Here is a 14,378-nt window from a genome sequence, read left to right on the forward strand (position 1 = left end):
TGTTAAACATGATTAAAAGTGCATGACGGTATATATTCTGAGCACATGTTTCTGCTTTTTTTATTGCGCCCAGACAAAGGGAAAGGGCTTCCCTCCAGGATAACGACGGGAGGGAGGTGGTGAATGCTCATGCATACCAACGCAGCCTAAGTCTGCGTTGATTATGTGGGACTCACGTAAAACCTAAGTGCCCACCCACTATACACCACCTGAGGTTAACTTTAGGCAAGTGCCCTTTAAGCCTTCATCGAAGACGACCTTCTCTTGGGGAGAGAGAGGCGCAAGCGGCACTCCCTATGGAGTATCCGCTGAGATAACATGTTTCTGCGTATTCCATTTTCTTAAGAACAACAGGAGGTGAACACGTCTAGTACGGCCTATTTCAGTTCCAGTTGTAGCAAATGGTAATTTCATCATTTGGCATCGTATTAACGTCGTCGTTTCGTGCATCGTGGCACGTAAAAACACGACACGACATCGTATGTCGTGTGGTTTTCTTACGTGTTTTAGCCATCGATCTTAACCCAAGCAGCCAGATAAAGGTTCAACGCTTTTTGATAAAACTTCAGATTCATTAAGTTATGAGAATCTTATTCTTATCTTTTCCCTTGATATTTTTGTTTTACTAGCCCTGAAAAACTTACAGAACTACAAATTAGGTGAGAAATATAAAAGGCATTTACTTTCTCAAAATAATTGATTCTTTTAGAATTCTTTTTGATGTCACTTCTAATACTACCACCGCTTCGGATGGTGCTCGGAAAGCGAAGAAACGCTGCAAGAAACTCTTCCAGAAATCTTTATTGCGCTCTTTTTAATAAAATATACAATATTTTAATAGCTATAGCTAAACATAATCTAATCTTAATATGAAACTTAAATAAAAAAAGTTAAAATAAAACTTTTTATAATATTGTATAATAACAATCAATTTGTTGTACATCGTTATTCGTTTACAATTTAGTTTATCAGTTAGCTTCGCAGGCCCGGCGCGATACGCAGAGCTCGTATCACTACCGGGAAATTAAAAACACAGTTTCAGTAGCAACTATCTACATATTATATATATCTATTATATGTACCTACTTACTTATTTTTTTATGACAATAAGTGACAAGACGAGCATTGTAGTTGTAACACTGCACAGTACAATGCAGTGACGCTCAGGATTCTTGAAAAACCCAAAAATTCTGAGGGACACTACGACTGCGCTCGTCACCTTGAGACATTAGATGTTAAGTCTCATTTGCCCAGTAGTTTCACTAGCTACGGCGAGCTTCAGACCGAAATACAGTAATGATAACACATTCTTGTTTCACGGCAGAAATAGGCGCTGTTGTGGTACCCATAATCTAGCCGGCATTATGTACAAAGGAGGCTCTCACTGGTAAATGTTTCATACTATGATGCGGCGATTGTCAAAATTTCAGCTGCGTTATGAGATACAGTCCACTCATGGGCGGACAGACGGCCAAATAGCGAAGTATTCGTAATAGGGGTCCGTATAAATTGTTTCCTAACATAAAATATTAATCAAACCACATAACGGGACTAAAAAAAGGAAGGGGCGCAAATCTAGCAAAAGAATACAATGTTTGTGCTTTTTTAAGTAGGTCATTTTGATTTTGATTCAAAAAATTTGTATTAATTAGGTTCAATGAGCCATTCCAGTTTTGAAATTAGAAAAACAAGCGCCAATTTCTAGACATTAGTTTGGATTTTGCTTAGTTTTTACGGATTAAAGGTAATTTTTTGTGTTCTTTTGTTGTTACAGCCGTGCGTTTTGCCAGAAACGTTTTTCCTCACACAGGCACTTTGTCGAATCAATTAATCAATCAAGCTGCAGTACATACGAACCGATACGACTTAGGGACCTTCAAGCTAAGAGCATTCGCTCATTTTAAAGGCTGACAACGCCTCTCTTGACCTCTGCTGTTGCGTGCATGCATGAACATCATGGGCAACTCTTCGTCACTTCCTATCACATTAGCCTTTTGCCCGTTTTCCCATTCTTGTATAAAATATAATTAAATATTTCTTATTAATTTCGTTTTGTGACATAATTGTTTTGAACATTTTTTGGGACCATGTTGTAAAAGCATCGCCCAACAAAAGACTTGCTAACTCGTTAGTCCGGAAATATCAAAGTGAATATTAAATTTTTTCTCAGTTACTCTGGTGGGAGCTCGAACTCATGACGTGGTTCAGCAGTTCACCAAGTTCCAGATAGTGGTGGACCCTCTGGACCCCGCAGCGCCCCGCACCCCTCGCACTCAGGGCCAGTTCCAGCTGTTCGCGGACACCCTCACAAAGTTTGACGAAGAGTGTACCAACTCCGTGGTGGAAGCAGATGACCTGCCCAAGACAGAGGTGCAGGTCATGTGGAAGGCGCCTCCAGCGGGATCTGGATGCGTCCTGCTTAAGTACGTATTCTTCAGGAAAATCATCAAAATCGGGCTACAAAGATGTACACACTGAAAGAGTATCGATTCCTTCCATCTGTGTAATGTTAATAAATATTTGTAAGTCTTGCTATTTTGGATGAAGTTTTAATTTGCATTGAAAATATAAGAAAATGGATCACAAAATTTTTAGTCCATAAAATCTACTGGGTCCATGTGTAACTTTTAATCTATGCCTACCTAAATTGGGTTTAGGATTTTAAAGGAATGCGGTAGAACAAACAAAATAATATAAAATAGGAATGCTACTCGAGTTTAAGCAGTGATGTGCTGTGTCAGGGCGATGGTGTACGAGAACAGTTCGCGGTGGTTTGCGGAGGACGGTCAGCTCACGAGGAGGGTCTGCGAGGACACGGCCCTCTCCGCGACCGACTGCTGCGCGTGCGATGACGCCAAGTATAAAGTAAGTTGCAACGTTTGGCTCCTTTGTGATCCTGCTTCATAAAAAGCTAACGAGAGAAACTCTATACACATTCAGTCGAATTTCACCTCTATAGCAGCTTAACTATATACACCCTGCTAACAGATTTTTTAGCACGAATTACGAAACTTTACCACTGGGAGGCTTCTTTGCACAAGATGCCGACTAGATTATGGGTACAACAACGCCACCTATTTCTGCTGTGAAGCAGTAATGTGTAAGCATTACTGTGTTTCGGTCTAATGGGCGCCGCAGTTAGTGCATTTACTGGGCAAATGAGACTTAACATCTTATGTCTCAAGGTGACGAGCGTAGTTGTAGTACCGCTCAGATACTTTTGGGGTTTTTCAATAATTCTGAGCGGCACTGTATTGTAATGGCCAGGGCGTATCAATTACCATCAGCTAAACGTCTTGCTCGTCTCATCCCTTATTTTCATTGAAAAAAAACTCTAGAATGACTATGTGCGGTGTTTCAGCCTAATGCACCATGGGCTTACATTATAAGTCCCGCAAAGCTTCTTAGATTCCTTTGGAGATGCAAGAGATTGTGGGCGATACAGATATCCTACCATAATGATAGTCCATTTGCTAGTTTGCCCCTCTTTGAAAAAATAGGTGTATGGAGGGTGCTACTTGGGTTCTCGTTGGCTACCCTTTAGGTGCGGAACCCTAAAAAGGAACAGAATGTAAAACCTCCTCCTCGATAAGTAATGTTTATTTATATGTCACGAAGTGTCAAAGTACAGCAAGTCTTTATTTTCTTTCAGAAATAGGGTAAATAATGTAAAAACTTTCGAGGAAGTAAAATAATTTGAATTCTCCACGTTGAAACTTGTATAAATACGGCCTTTACGAGAGTTATCATACAAGATTCGGACCTTTCTTTGACTAGTCGTCGTGTATTAAGCTTAAATTTAAGTTAAATAATTGTGAGAACGAATTGAATGTGAAAATTCATTAAAAATGTGTTTAATTAATTACAGTTACAGTTACAATAGAAACTAAGGAAATTAAAATAGATTTTGAAGTTAGTAGGTTATCTCTATTTCAATTCTTTTTGCTAAAGACTCAATGTTACATCGAAACTTATCTACACAGGAAAGCAATTAGTAGTTCCATTCGAAGCAATTTATTTTTGTAATCATGCAATGACGATAAGATCATTTGTTAATTGCATCCTCGGTTTGGGACGCATCCTCCATCTGCACTTCAAGCTAGTGAGCTCAGTCCACAAAAGGAATGTAATATAATGAATTCGTGACATATAAGGGACACCATATTGCAGGTCGTGTTCGAAGGTCTGTGGTCGCCGCAGACGCACCCCAAGGACTTTCCCGTGCAAGCGATGTGGCTGACCCACTTCTCTGACGTCATCGGCGCCACCCACGAGAGGAACTTCACCTTCTGGGGAGAGGGCGAGATAGCGAGCGATGGCTTTAGGTACGTGTAGTACTGCCTAGCTGGTTCCAGAGTCGGAGCTATTTCCACGATTGTGTGGAACCATTACAATTTAAGTAAGAACTAAAAAATTATAACCTACGATCTCTGGCGTTCCGTGCCAGTGCTCTCCCAACTGAGCTAACCGTTCCGACTGAAGTCGAATGAAAATAATTCTAGTATGCTTTGTTCAACTATCAGGTTGTGGCTTCATCTACAGAATCTACTTTACAGTTGATAACCTGCTCATCCCCAATATTTGCATATTATTTGTTTTAAATTTTTTGGGAATTCAACCGGCGACTCTTTGTTTTAATAATTGTGATGACGCAATTTCTCTGTTATTCAGGTTTTGGCTGAATTGGGTTGCGTTGGGCTTCTGGAGTCGCTCCGGAAAAAATATTGTTTTCTATACTTTTTTGTTGTTGTTTCTAAATAGTTGACCATTAAAACTGATTTAGATTTTTTCCGTTTATTGTTTTTCTAATAAATAATAATTCGTTGAACATATTTCTCTGTCGTTCAGGTCTTTGGCTGAATGGGGTTCCGTTGGGCTTCTGGAGCGAGAACTGCGGCAGCGAGCGGTGAGTCCTGGGGGCAAGTCAGTCAAGCTGCGGTCCATAGTGAAGGCTCAGGGGCTATGGCATCCCAAGGTCAACACCAATACCTCCACGACCTTTATGGTGGACAAGAAGAGACATCTACTTTCCTTGGCTTCTATGTTCGGTATGAGGGAATATACTCGTATTGTATTGAGTAGTCTAACGAACTGACATTAAGCAAATGTTTAACCATTTATAGGACCTTGAGTTATGTTATTGTTCTTTGATTTGTGAATAAAAAACGCTGAATTATGTGGCCGTGTAGTATGTAAAGTGGTGCTACATAAATATTATAGCCATGTGATGTCCAGGTCCGTCTCCCGACTGGGTGGTGGGTGTCAACGGACTGGAGCTGTGCAACGCAGATTGCACGTGGACTGCCAGCAAGGTGGTAGACCTGTTCCCCTACGACGCGGGAACTGACAACGGCATCTCATACATGGTAACGTTTTTAAACTACTTCCCCCCAATGGGGAGCATTGAACAATCCCGAGCTACTTATTACAGTAGAAGTTCTTTATAACTTTTATTGAACACCAGCTCGTGATACTTCTCTCTCACACTAATACTAATAATAATAATACGCTGATTCCTTATTATATTATTTAAAATAATCTTGTCAAATTAGTGTTATGTCATCGGTCCTCGATAAATCTACAAAGTTTGAACGAAATCTAGCCGTTTAAAGTGGGTCAAAATTGCGCCCAAAGAAGTCGGTTACAAACATACAAACATACAGGTGAAGCTAATAAAAAGCGTGTAAAAACTAGGAGATTTTTTTAACCGTGAAGGCTGGTTTGTAATAGATGTCTAGATTATGGGTAGTATACTACGTCGCAGTGAGACAGTAATGATTTGTAAACATTATTGTATTTCGGTCTGAAGGGCGCCGTAGCTAGTGAAATTTCTGGGCTAACGAGACTTAACATCTTATGTCTCAAGGTGACGAGCGCAATCGTAATGCCGCTCAGAATTATTGGGTTTTTCAAGAATCCTGTAAGGTGCTTACAATTAATGCTGTGGGGATTACAATTAATGGGCAGGGAGTATCAATTACCATCAGACGAATAACATGCTCGTCTCGTCCATTATGGTCACAAAAAAAAAACATGCCGCACCTCGACGACTACAGCTCGCCTATTTTGTATAGATTTCAAAATGTATAACTAATATTTAATTTTTTCACAACGAGAAGTTAATGTAATTAATGTCAAATTGCATCAATTGATAAACTCCATAAACTAGAGTACTTCATAAGGTTTACTTAACGAACAAACTGTATGAAATCAATTTTATCGACATAAAATTGTTTTTTTAAAAAGTGAAGCTGTTATACTAATAAATAACCTTTATGCTTTATTTTATTTATATATTGATGACTTAAAACGATTTCACTGTTATAACAGTCACCAAATTCGGAGACGAATCCTCGCGAGCGCATGTACCGCATCACAACAATGTATCCAGAGGATCCTCGTGCGCCGTTCTACGATCCCCAGCGAAAGGAGATGAACCCTCTGGCGCGTCTCTATATCACCCGGGAGAAGATCATCAGCAAGGCGTGTGACGAGGAGACGCTGCAGAGCCTCGTGACGGAGGAGGCTGAGAACACACAGTCGGTGGACAAACGTACGTACTGCATGTGAATTCCTCTCTCGAATGTGATTCCTTGAACCAATGCTTTCGTCTTAGATAATTAATATATGTATATCAGTGGTTCCCAACCTTTTCTTGGCCATGGACCACTTCGATTTATTTATTGTTAGCAGGGACAACGATGTACAAGAAAAATAAACTGAATCAATCCGAAAATAAACTTTAATCACATAGTAGAATTTAAAAATTGCATTACATTTGCATTGTATTCTTAAGGCATCCATGAAGAGTCTTTCAAACTAACGCCTTACGGTGGATTATGATACAATGCATTGTTGTTGTCTTAGGATTCTTCTGTTTCACTAACGTTGCCAGACCAGAGCGCCATCAATACAGAAACCAATGAGTTTCTCCCAGCTAATGTAATGTTTCTGAAAATATTCCGATATCGTGTTCATGACATCGATACCTTTTGAAGTTGTTTCCAGTTCTCATGAAATCAATAATTCTTCACAATTTGCAGCGTGCACGTACTGAAATTGGTTTCGTGGTCCACGGACCAATATCTGACTCCTGCGGACCACTGGTTAGAAATCACTGGTCTAGATATAACCTCTTGCTGCTAAACAACCGACGAAAACAGTCCAGGTTTATTACTTTTGTGTGCGTGACAAACTACGTCTTACACTCGCGATTTATATATAACTTTGTATTAGTTTGCGTGAGCTCAAAATAGAAATTAATTGTCAACCTCACCTTTTTCGACGTTTTTACAGCAGTCACAGTCTATCTAGACGTACAAATGATCTAAGGCTTTCATAAACATTTGTGTTAAACATTTGCTTTCGAAACCATAGATTCTAACGTAAAGCAAAATGTCAAGAGTCTGTGGCAGCGACTGTCACTGTGAGTCCACAGACAATATACATACATAGTGTCACACACAAACAAAGCCGGCGGGAGACATCGACAAATATACCTAGTAGATACATTATCGGGCTGTCAGGTCTTCTATACGCTAGTGCATTCCAAGTGTAGTGAGAGACCGTGTTACTGCTAACATCGTGCTTCAATTAATTAATACAATTTGTAGCAAATATTTTTACGACTCTTAATTATTATACATCAGCTTCTAGCACTTCGATTTTGAGAAAGATACGTTATATATTCATCATCACCTGGGTCGCATAATTTGTAGCCAACTACCCAAGTCATCAGGGCTGTTGGTGACCAGAATAGATGCAAATATCTGCAGCTTACAATTGTAGTGATTATCTGTACAGATGTCATGTATTAGGGCAAAATATATAATAAGAAATGTTTTATAAGGAAATAATCATTATTTTGGAAGTTATATATTTTGTTTTATATTTAATGATTTTTTTGTACGGTGTTGTAGCGGAATGTGCGGTCAGCGAGTGGGGGGCGTGGTCTGCGTGCTCGGTGTCGTGCGGCAAAGGGCTGCGCATGCGCACCCGCGAGTACCGCATGCCGCAGAAGGCGCAAATGTTCGCCTGTGACCGCCAGCTCGTGTCCAAAGAGATGTGCGTCGCGCCGCTGCCCGAGTGCGCGTGAGTCCTCCTGTCTTGTCATCTATGAAGCCGCAGTCTCTCTAAAGCTGGAGTCCCACGGTCCGCTATTCTACGGATCAGCCACGCACAGCCGACGAGCACGGACGGCGACGCACCGCAGGCAGGGCCGTTCCAACGGTGCGTGTCGGTCTGTACCGGCCTATCGTTACTGCCAGTCCAACATGTTAAGGGTGGGGCCGACGGCCTGTATCATCACAGGCCAGACTATATCTTGACCGCACCTTTGAAGTTACCGACTCGCGATGGATACCGGCGCACCGCCACAGACGTGTCTGTGCTATCACGGAAGAGGCCGGTCCCACAGTGCGTCGTGCGAGCTGGTCTGCGTGCGTCCGCAATTTTTCGGACCATGGGACCCAAGCTTTACAAAGCAACGCAAGAAAGTGCAGTGATATTGGATATTGAGTATATTTCTATATATATTGATAGCTTCCTGGTTTTAATCTTGTACCCGATAGACCGCAATTATTTAGTATGCAAAGTTAATGACACAAATGAAGGAATTTAAGTTTAAATAGCATGGGGACAGTGTAGATTACTTTAAACAGAATAAACATCTATTAAGACTAAATACACATTCTACCTCTGATATAAGGCGTCCCTGTTCGCCTTGGGAATTTGAAAAAAAATATTGAGATAAGTTAAAATCAAATAATAATAATTAAAGTCATCTGCCCATAAAAGTGACAGTATTATTTGAGCTGACGGTAGTCTTAAACATATAAACAAAATGACCTATTGGAATATGATTCCGGTCAAATTGCTGCCGGCACCCTGACACTTGAATATTGTCGGAATGGTACAAAAAAGTGGTGCAAATACTACCGGGGTTACAAAATAGACAACAAGTTCTAAGAGTAAGCCTGGGTTGCATCATATTAGCTTTTATAGTTAAGGTTTGAGTCAAATTTAACGTTAACAGTAACGCTTACTTCAACATAGACTGCGGAATATGTGGCACCATCATATTCCTTTTGCTTACTTAAAGTTAAAATGTGAAATATTAAGTCAAAATCGAATATTTATTTGAAACTTTTGACACAATAGCTTTAACCGGCGAAGATTGGACGGTTACAGTTTGTCAAATTGGCAACACATTTTTGACTTGATTGACAAAGGGTTCCGCAATAAACCGATGACTCCGAGGCACAAGATAATCGATCGATCGAGTCAATAATACAGGCCTGCATCTTAGTAACGTCAGCTTCAGACCTAGTTAATGCTAAGTTGGCCATTTCATTCAAATAATACTAATCCTTAATTTTATTTTATTATATTTGGGACACAAAACAATTACACACTAGATGATTACATTAGGGGAAGAAATAACATAAGTAATACTAAGTGCATAACCAAAGACAATGTCCTCGGGTTACTATATAAGGGTAACATTACAAGAAAGAAAGAAGACTCTAATAACGCAGTAACCAAGAGATTATTACAAACAGATGTTGCTTACAATATTATTATGAGGATAGATATCTAATATATAAAATTCATTCCGACATTCATTCATCCCCCTAAATGTTAAGGGTCCACACGACTTTTTTTTAATTTTTTTGACATTTTTTTTTAAAATTTGTTTGATTATGAGTCAGCATTCAAAAATATATACAACTTCAAATATTCACCCATCTACGATCAACAGTTACTTTTGTATAGTGATTTGAATATCGGCAATACATTATTTGCTGGGTCAGCTAGTAATATATAACTCTCCAATGAGAATACTTAATTTAATAACAATGAAAGTAAACACTTAAGTATTATGATGGTAAACTAATCGTCATTTTTATGTATAATCCTTTGGATTATAATTCCGCAGTTGTAGTCGGGATCTAAATCGTCCTCCTCTGTTTGATATCCAGGGGCGGTACTGCTGGTGAGGCTGAAGAAGACAACGAGCTAAGCCTGGCTGCTGTGGAGGACACATCAGGCATCTGCCAGACTACGGCGTGGGGAGAGTGGAGCGAGTGTTCAGAGACGTGTGGAGTGGGAGTGAGCACTCGCCGTAGACAGTTCCTCAACCAGATGGGGATCAAGAAATGCCCGCTGGTTCAGATCGGTAAGAATTGTTTCGTGCAATGTATGACGTAATTACACACACACTTAAAGAAGATGCTTAAGATACACAAAATTTTACATTTTAACATGCCCAAACAGTTTAATTGCTTACAATCCTCATTATTGATTACTAATCTTAATAAATGTACCAACACAAAAAAGTAAAAGTTATAACAACAACTTTTATGAGAGCAGTATACTAAACAAATGTATCATGCCGAGAAAAAACTTGTTTAACTGAAAACAAAACTGGTAATTCATAATAGGTCTGGAGTGTTAAGTTTAACTAACAGCAAGGATTAGCAACCTACAAGTAAGACTTAAGGGTGTGTGTAACAGGATAATGTAGTGTTCATAGCTCCAAATGCAATATTTTCACCACCAAACTTGTCAAAAAACACCTTGTTTGCGTGTTTTCTGCTTACTCTTCGCCTTAATAACGCTGGTAATTACTAGATTTAGAATTGCTTTAAAAAAGTAATTTTTATAAATGACTGTTGTCTTTTGTTGAAGCCCAAGAAAAACATGACTTTAGCAAAAGGTTATCACCAACAAGGAAAATAATGATGATATGTTCATCCTCACATACCTCGGTATGAAGACAGGTCGATGTAACGACTGACAAATGGAACCCTACACATACCATCTATGCCTCCAACGTATGCTACAATACTTTGATCACATGCAGAGACTACTTAGAGAGGCTAATGGTGATGGGATGAAGCGGAGGTCCCAGTTCTACGATTAGAAGCCCAACTCGCTAGTATAGATATGGTCAGAGATGGAGTTCCCTCTTGGTAACGTTTTACGCAACTTCGCTTTTCCAGTCCTTTGCACAGGATGCCGGCTAGATTATGGGTACCTCTACGATGTCTATTTCTGCCGTGAAGCAGTAATGTGTAGACATTATTGTGTTTCGGTCTGAAAGGCGCCGTAGTTAGTGAAATTACTGGGCAAATGAGACTTAACATCTTATGTCTCAAGGTAACGAGCGCAATTATATTGCCGCTCACAATTTTTGTGTTTTTCAAGAATCCTGAGCGGCACTGCATTCTAATGGGCAGGGCGTATCAATTACCATCAACTAAACGTCCTGTTCGTCTCGCCTTATTTTCATAAAAAACATAAAAAAAACGAACGGAGTCACGATCCTCATTAGTGAGGGACCGACTTAGAAGAAAAAAGTAGATTTTAGCAAAATTTGACCAGGTACTTAAGTTTAATAATATTTATGAATCAATACTACTTCTTTTGTATGTGTGTTACGTAATAAACATGGCTCTATTAGGGAAAGTATTAGTACTGATATACAAAATATAACTATGAAGATTGTTCTTAATCTAATTTAAAATAAGTTATTTGACACGGGAATAACAACTATTGCAACATTATACAAAATAGGCAATGACTTACGGTCGTTCCCAATATTCAGTCTCTCTCTTACTTGAGATAAAAATCGTAACTATCGTTGAATTTTCTGTCCCAATAAACTTATCGACGGTAACTCACCTTATCCGTACACGCTGTCTGTCAATGGGACGACAACATCTAAATGTTACTGCAGAAGTTAATCAAAATATAAAGTTGTTAACTATTGTTTACTTAAGCGTAAGGTTAACTCACCTTATCCTTACACGCTGTCTGTCAATGGGACGACAACATCTAAATGTTACTGCAGAAGTTAATCAAAAGTTGTTAACTATTGTTTACTTAAGCGTAAGGTAACTCAAATAAGAAATTAGAAATTAATGAGCTGAGTATAAACACTTTATTATGTATTATAGAACATTGGAGTAAACACCATCAGCTAATTCTAGTAGGCTTCATAAAATACGAAATAGCTTTAGGGTAAAAGTATACAAAGTTCTATAAGGCTCAGGCGGTGATCAAGTGCTATCTATAAATAATTAATATAAATGTTTCGTTACGAAATAGCTGTACTGTATATCTTACTACTCAACAGCGGAATATCTAACTGATCGGACAGCCTGTACTAGGTTATAATTATGATTATTATATAATATTGTACAAATTGTATTTATTTAAAAGATCACACAAAATTATGCCGGGAGTGTCTTGCGCCAGTTCCTCTTTCTCAGCGCGCTATTATTTCCAGGAGGGTTTTAGTGACATCATAAAGTATTAAAAACGAATAATTTTTTTGAAAATCAAATCAAATTAAAAATTTGCTTTATTTCCAAATATTTTTTATATTAGGTACTATTTCCACTTAATCCCTGGCTTTTATATCATCAATATAATCAGGAATTTTAAAATAAGCCCTGTTACACAATTTGAGTTTTATAATCGTTTTAAAGTTATTGAATGACAATTCTCTAACATAAATTGGGAGTTTATTATAAGTAGATAATAAACAAAGGATAATAATTTAGAGGAAAGCCGGAAGTGTATGGAACCAGCGTGCAGCGAGCAGGAGCAGCTGACGGATATCTCGGACCCACAGTGCCCCACCACGGCCTGGGCCACCTGGTCTCCCTGCACCACCTCCTGCGGCCGCGGCGTCAAGTTCCGCACGCGGCTGCTGCTGGTGCCTGCCGACCGCCAGCAAGACTGCTCAGCCAAGGTCGAGCTGCTGCAGCAGAGACCGTGCCAGGAGAAGGAGGACTGTACCATAGACATGGCCACTGCTAAACGTGAGTAAACACCGTTGTGTTACCTCCACCTCAATTCTCGAAGATGATGTCTACAAGAACTATCCTCCCGTATCTTGGTGAAAAACAGAAGTTTTTATAATCACACTATTGAGACGTAACTGTTTTAATTAATGGAAATTGTAAAAAAAGTTACTTAAAAGCTTAAGCTTAAAATTACTTCTCCCTGTCATGTAATTCTGTACTGACACAGGTATCTTACCTTTGTCACAAATGAAAGACATAAAAAATAAAACATCAAAGACAAAATGTTTTAAATTAGGAATAACTTTACTTTAATCAAATTAACAGAGTACCAGTCTGATTAAATTGTAGTGTAAGGAGTATTTATTTCATTCACTGGATGCTCAGGTATCTGTATGGAGCGCGCAGAACAGGGTCCGTGTCGCGGCGTGTACCAGCGCTGGACCTTCGTGGTGGAGAAAGGCATGTGCGTGCCCTTCAACTATGGCGGTTGCCGCGGCAACAGGAATAACTTCCTGACGCAGGAAGACTGTATGAACACCTGCCGCGTGGTTCTCGGTGAGTTTGTCTCCGGAGTTTGACTGCAAACCCTCGAATCTTATCCCATTTTTCGTCAAAATTACCATTTATATTTAGGTTTGATTATTCAGCTGTTTCTTTCCACTTTTCCGTATTTATACTCCAACCCGCGTTGAAGCAAACATAAATATTAAAGAAAACTTAAAACAAACAGAAATATTGACATTGGTTAGGGTGTTTTTGAGTTTTAGCGAGACTTAACGTTCAGTCTGCTTAAGAGGAGTAATACGCGGCAGAAAAATATAGTAATCATGTTAGTACCATCGAATTCACCAGAATATTTCGGGGTGAGTGGACACCATACTATATACTAAAAAAAGGAATAATTATAGAAACATAAGTGATAGGTATTTCCTATAGACGCAACAAAACTTTGGTTCAATGTCCACTTTTCTCCATAGAAACGTGCAGTACCATTTTGATGTCTATTTAAATGCTGTTTATTTTGTGCTAATAGGGTATATTTGATGATAGGTGGCGCGGCCGGACCAGTGAGCGTGGTGCCCACATCTGGCCAGTTCTCCGCGGGTGTCAGGTCCAACTACCCTGGGCTTGCGGTCGATTCCATCGTGCCAATACCGCCTGTCCTTAACGGTAACTCATAAGATATATATCATCAATCCTATATAATTAAAATTCATAATATATAAGCTAATTCATAATATATACTCATTAGAATCAATTATTGATATATTTATTCCATATTCGCCTCCAACTCGACTCTTGACGACAACGGAAAAACACCGCCGACCATCCCGCGGTGTCAGAGCTCTATGCCTGAAGTACAGTTCAGACAGAAAACTGTTAGGCGAGCTCTGTTTTCGTTGGACGTCAGGAAGTCGAGCGGGCCGGATGGCATTTCTCCAATCGTGCTTAGAACGTGTGCCCCTGAGTTGACGCCGGTGCTAACGCGTTTATTCCGGCACTCTTATTCCAAAGGCGTAGTCCCTGACTCATGGAAGTCAGCCCTTGTCCATCCGATCCAAA

At 39.5% G+C, this 14,378-nt stretch overlaps 2 protein-coding genes across 3 annotated transcripts in view; one reads left to right on the forward strand and one right to left on the reverse strand.

The window, feature by feature from the left end:
* LOC126975834 (phosphatidylcholine:ceramide cholinephosphotransferase 2-like) overlaps window positions 1-14,378 on the reverse strand; it is a 140,458-nt gene that overhangs the window by 72,044 nt on the left and 54,036 nt on the right. The gene's annotated exons all lie outside the window — the stretch shown is intronic.
* Window positions 1-14,378, forward strand: part of LOC126975828 (spondin-1) — a 30,837-nt gene that overhangs the window by 6,547 nt on the left and 9,912 nt on the right. For both annotated transcript variants that reach the window (XM_050823860.1, XM_050823859.1), the window contains exons 3-13: window positions 2,171-2,423; window positions 2,742-2,865; window positions 4,171-4,325; window positions 4,849-5,048; window positions 5,236-5,366; window positions 6,331-6,553; window positions 7,920-8,091; window positions 9,981-10,177; window positions 12,570-12,830; window positions 13,200-13,370; window positions 13,866-13,985. In XM_050823860.1, the coding sequence (XP_050679817.1) occupies window positions 2,171-2,423; window positions 2,742-2,865; window positions 4,171-4,325; window positions 4,849-5,048; window positions 5,236-5,366; window positions 6,331-6,553; window positions 7,920-8,091; window positions 9,981-10,177; window positions 12,570-12,830; window positions 13,200-13,370; window positions 13,866-13,985 (2,007 nt within the window). The remainder of the gene's footprint in view (window positions 1-2,170; window positions 2,424-2,741; window positions 2,866-4,170; window positions 4,326-4,848; window positions 5,049-5,235; window positions 5,367-6,330; window positions 6,554-7,919; window positions 8,092-9,980; window positions 10,178-12,569; window positions 12,831-13,199; window positions 13,371-13,865; window positions 13,986-14,378) is intronic.

Source organism: Leptidea sinapis, chromosome 38 (assembly GCF_905404315.1).
Source record: "Leptidea sinapis chromosome 38, ilLepSina1.1, whole genome shotgun sequence".
NCBI classification, from domain to species: Eukaryota; Metazoa; Arthropoda; class Insecta; order Lepidoptera; family Pieridae; genus Leptidea; species Leptidea sinapis.